The sequence below is a fragment of the Acyrthosiphon pisum genome, chromosome X (assembly GCF_005508785.2).
Source record: "Acyrthosiphon pisum isolate AL4f chromosome X, pea_aphid_22Mar2018_4r6ur, whole genome shotgun sequence".
Lineage (NCBI taxonomy): Eukaryota > Metazoa > Arthropoda > Insecta > Hemiptera > Aphididae > Acyrthosiphon > Acyrthosiphon pisum.
Genome location: NC_042493.1, coordinates 3,484,070 through 3,489,872, shown reverse-complemented (window position 1 = coordinate 3,489,872; position 5,803 = coordinate 3,484,070). Strand labels below are relative to the sequence as shown.

Below are 5,803 nucleotides of genomic sequence, written 5' to 3'. Positions count from 1 at the left end.
TATTACACTTTCATATCTTAGATTTAAAAAGAAACATTTTATGAATTTCTAACTCGAAATAATTTGCAAATTTTCATGATTTTTCCCATATTTTGTCAATTTTTGAACTTTAAATGCTAATAAAAAAAAAACTGTGGCTAAGGATTTTTAATTTTTTCAAACGTCATTGTAAAAATATAGTAGGTGCCTTGTATTAAATTTTCAAGGATTTTTACTCAACAAATAAAGTTTTATTGACATTCATAGAAAAAAAACTAATAATATTGGAAACTGAAAATGTCCCTAAATAGCTCAAAATCAAAATATTTTTAAAATTTTGTCATGTATAGAAAATGGAAATATAAACAACCAGTGAAAATTTCATATATCTACGGTCGTTTGTTTTAATGTTACACAGAACACAAAAATCAATTTTCTCGAAAACAGATTTTGCGTAAAAATTCCTATTTTTCCTTAATTTTTCTTTTGTTTTTCACGGTGCTTTTGAAAACTACTGGAAAAATTTGAAACTTTTGACCCTCCAAAGTACCAACTAGATTCACTTTTCTATCAGAAAAGAAACTGTTGAAGAAAATCGAAGAATTTTTACTGTCTTAAATGGTAATGACAGACACAAAACAAAAAATTTAAAAAAAAAAACACATCATTGTTCAGAATCTAAAAAACAGACAATTATATTATTTACATTTTTGTATTTATATTTACAATGTATGTCAATTAATTATTATCAGATTTGACGTGTTATCAACAAAATACCTGATGTCCAAATCTAATTTAATAACTAATAAGTAATAATCAAACTAATCAATACATTTCGATGAACAGTTCACAGAAACTTTTGAAAATAAAAATGAAACTATGACATGAGCCATGGTGGGGGGATGGTCCGGACCCGGGGTCCACCCCCCTGTGTTCGCCACTGGTTTGTATACACGTCCGCATTGTTGATGCCATTGAATGGCTAATACTGGAGTGGCAAATTTCACTCTCTTTTTTTGGAAAGAATTAGGGAATATAATATGTGCATCTGTCAATTTTAATAGAGCCCTACTTTTTTAATTTTTTTTGTCCACTTGATAAGTATTAATAATATCAGAATAGGAAATTTCTTTGTCATCTTTTGTAAAAACACTACCTATTAAATTGTTCCTAATGCTCTTAACAAGATGCGGGACACCAAACATGGCAAATATTTTATTTTCATTTATAAAAAAAGAAGGCTTATCTTCACTTACATTCAATAATTTAAGAGCACTTTGGTTGTTTGTTCCTTGGTCACAGACTGTTAATTTTGAACAAAGTCCTACACCAATTAGTTCTTTTATAACATCAACAATTAATGTTTTCAACGTTTTAGATTTTACCGCTGAATGAGCTAGGAAATAAGTGTTATCTATAAATATGATGTGTAATAGTTGGTAAGACTGGGAGCAGGCCACTCTCCAGAGTTACTAGTAGTAACTAGACGGTCTAGTCTTGGGAGGGTGTTCAGACGAGTTGACACCACCGTAGGAGTTTTCTTTTCTTATTAATACTTCATACCTATATTTTGCCATAGACTAGTGCCGTGTAATAAAAAGTGTCTGTAACTTATATACCTTGAGTTTTGATTTATTAGTTAGTGTGTACAACATTTCAGAAGTGGGATTTGACCGTAAATCCGCCAAAAGTCGTGTGTGTTGAACCACCGAATCACGAGGGAAACTGGATACTATAAGTATCCAGTTTACGTGGTTTAGGAATTACGAACATAACCTCAAAGTTGAGTAACGTTAACCACTAACCGTTAACCCGATACCACTGGAGAACGTAACGAGCGCGTTATCACTAGTTATTGTTTAATCAAGACGAATGAGATAATTGATAAACGAAAAAAATTGTGGCGCGTGTGATCGAAAAATAAATACAATGGGTAATAGCGATCCAAACGATTTGAACGAGGACGAGTTCAATGCGAACCAACTTGCACGTGCACTTCTAGAGCTGAACAGGTTGCGAGAAGAGCAGATGGAAAAAATCATTATTAGTTGATGGATCGTAGAACTGAAAAACAACAGTCCCCACCGATGCTACCTATCATCTAATAAACAGTTCCTATATTTAATGGAGAAACCGGTGATACAGACGTGGTTAAGGAATGGCTTAATGCACTAAAAGCCGTTGCATTAGTAAACAAATGGTGTGATAAGTGCATATTGGAAACTGGTCGTTCACATTTGGATGGAGCCGCAAAAAATTGGTATCTGAGTCATATGGGTGAATTAGATAATTTTGCGAAATTTACGACTGCATTTGAAGAAACATTCACTAGTCAAAAAAGTGTAACCGAGACCTGAAAAAGGATGAATGAACGAGTACAAAAACGGGACGAAACAGTATTTGCGTATTTCCATGACAAGGTCAGAATGTGCAGGCGATTGGGATTATCAGCCGTAGAGAAAATGATTTGCGTCGGGCTACATTCACGCGAATTATCATCCGCATTACTTAGCAACGGACACACACTTGAGACTGAATTATTGGCTGATATCCGAATGTTAACCTTAATCGAAGTAAGAGGTTTCGCAACACGTCACAACAAAAAAAAAAAAGGTCCAAGGCCCATGATTGAGGGGGAACAAGCACCGATGAAGTCCGGGGGAGTCAGTAAATCCGTTAACACTGTACCCCCGCGTGTAGGGCCGCGCTGCTATAATTGTCAAATGTTTGGACTCGTAGCAGGAGACTGCACTCAACCACGCAAACCATTTAAGTGCGGTAAATGTACGCAAGAAGGGCACAGTAGTAAGTACTGTAAAAATGGAATAACGGATGTTAATTTGGTCAGCACTCAACCAAAGAATAGTGCTGTACATTATATTAAGGAAGTACGAATAAATGATCATAAAGACCTGATACACGGATTGGTGGATACAAGTAGTGCTGTTTCAATAATAAAGAAATCGACTGCTGAACGATTTGGCCTAACGATCAACACCAAGAAAATAAGCATGTGTGTGTATGGCAAAGATCAACCGGTAATTAGTAAAGGTGAAACTGAAACGATCGTGTGTGTTGACGCGGTGAAGGAACGTGTCAATTTAGTCGTAGTTAATGATGAATTACAACAATACGACAATTGGACGATCATTTACCGAATTGGATAACGTTACCTTTATTAAGACGAGCGATCAGTTGATTTTCGGCTATGGCATGGAATTTCCGTATCAAGAAACTGACATTCCAGGGGAGGTAGCAAACCACCATACTGTGAGAATAAAACGCGAAACTGAGTTAATGTCAGCAGAGAGTGCCAAAATAGTAGAAGTGCTTGCTGATAACGAAACTATTGCAGTAATGGTTATAAATGATGGTGAAAGCGAGTTGAGATTACACCATGGCGATCATGTTGGTGTACTACGTGAACAACATCCGTCAAAACAATCAATCAATGCTCCGAGAACACCAATAACTGCAGAAATGGTGCAGCATGGTCCAGACTTTAATCAGGATGAGGTGAATGAACTGGTTAAATTATTAAATTATTATCGATGTTGGTTTGCATTTAATCTAGGTGAACTAGGCTGTACTACAGAGATCCAAATGGACATAGTTGACGACGGACAACCGGTAGTGTGCAAACCGTATCGTGCCAGTGCTTCGGAACGGGAAACCATAAGTCGTATAGTACGTGAGTGGAAGGACGAGGGCATAATAACCGAAACCAAATCTCCATACGCGTCACCCATGCTATTGGTCAGCAAAAAGGACGGTGACGCTAGACTTGTTGTGGATTACCGTAAGCTGAATTCACAAACTGTGCGTAAGGTATTCCCAACTCCTAATTTGGATGAACACCTTGAACAACTGCATGGTGCTAAAATGTTTACGACTTTGGACCTTGCGTCAGGATATCTGCAAATACCACTCACTGAAGCCGCTAAAGAAAAAAACAGCGTTTATCAGACCCAGTGAATCTGGAAAATTTGAGAGAATGGTGTTTGGTCTAATCAACGCCCCATATGAGTTTTCGAGGTTGATGCAACGTATCCTGCACCCCCTGAAAGACAAGGTAGAAATGTGGTATCTTGACGATATTCTTATACCATCTAAATCAAGGGTTCTTAACCTTTTGAGATCCACGCCCCCGTTCAAACTATTTTATGAGTTCACACCTCCCCCCTCACTACTATAAGATTGATGTATGCATAATATTTATTAAATATACAATTAAAATTTTTTTTCAATATTTTCACGCCTCCCCTGAAATTTTGTCACCCCAGGTTGAGAACCACTGATCTAAATCATTTGAGGATATGTTAAGTCGATTGCAACAAGTGTTTGATGCATTGAAAGGGGCAAAATTAACACTCAAATTAAGTAAGTGTTATTTTGGCTACCCGGAGGTAGCATACTTAGGGTTCATGCTGTTAGTGGAAGGAGTGCGACCAGGTGAACAAAAGATTATGGCATTTAAGGAGTTCCCAAAGCCGAACAACACGCATGAAGTACGTAGATTCCTCGGTTTGTGTGGGTTCTTCCGAAGATTTATTCCACGTTATGCACAACCTATGAGCGATTTACTAAAAGATAGTGTCCCATTCGTGTGGACAACGTCACAAGAAAGAAGGTACGTTTAATGAGTTAAAAAACAAGTTGACAAGCAAGCCTGTACTTCAAATGTTTAATCCAAGTGCCGAAACGGAACTACACTGCGATGCAAGTAGTGTGGGTCTAAGCGGGATGTTACTATAACGAGGCATTGATAAGAGATTACATTTGATACATGCGATATCTAAGAAGACTACTTCAGCAGAACGAAACTATCACTCAAGTAAACAAGAATTGATGGCTGTAGTATGGAGTATGGACAGACTACGACCATATCTGGTAGGAACTAAATTCTTGGTGATTACAGATTGTCAAGCAATAGTTCGTCTCAACACGCAGAAAACACTGAATCCACAGATAGCACGGTGGGCAACATTGTTAAGTGAATATAACTTTGACATCAAGCATCGTCCGGGGGCGAAAATGGATCACATTGATGCTCTGAGTCGGGCCCCAGCTAGTATGCCACGAGATACAGAAACGGAACTATTAGATGAACATTTAGAGGTGTTTATTACAATGACAGAAGAAGAACAGGTGATATCAATGCAGCGGACTGATACCAGGCTTAAGGAAATAATGGAGACTCTTAATCGAGAACCGTCAGGATGCTCTGCAGTTGATAATTAAATTGTTCAGAACTATCACATGAAGAAGGGCATGTTATATAGAACTGTTATTGTCGAAGGTGAAGCTAGACAGTTGTGGGTAGTACCCAATGCTATGAGAAAAAGTATAGTTATAAGATTTCATGATCAAGCTGGTCACTTTGCAGTAAACCGAACTGTGAACAAAATCAAAGAGCGTTACTACTTTCCACGGATGCGGCGGTATGTGCAGGTGCACACCAGGTGTTGTCCTGAGTGTGTGTTAACAAAGATACCTCGCGGAAGACAACCAGGTGAGCTCCACGCCATAAAACCGGGTAAGCGTCCGTTCGAAATAATTAATATAGACCACATAGGACCTTTTGTCAAATCAACGAAGGAAAACAGTTATATCTTAGTGCTCATTGATAATCTAACAAAGTATGTGCAGTTATTTCCAGTTAAAAGTTGTGGGACAGAGGGTGTGATCCATAGCCTCCCAACAATTTATAGCGATGTTTGGTATACCGAAGCGAATAATTAGTGACAGAGTGACAGCATTTACGTCTACGCGTTTGACGCTTTCTGTACACAGTATGGTGTGTCACATATTAAATTCGGTCAGA

The 5,803-nt window shown here is 37.7% G+C and overlaps 1 protein-coding gene across 1 annotated transcript; it reads left to right on the top strand.

The window, feature by feature from the left end:
- Window positions 1-4,295: 4,295 nt before the first annotated feature.
- Window positions 4,296-4,619, top strand: LOC107884428 (uncharacterized mitochondrial protein AtMg00860-like). The gene has a single exon (XM_016806458.1). The coding sequence runs from the start codon at window positions 4,296-4,298 to the stop codon at window positions 4,617-4,619; it is 324 nt and encodes a 107-aa protein (XP_016661947.1).
- Window positions 4,620-5,803: the final 1,184 nt, after the last annotated feature.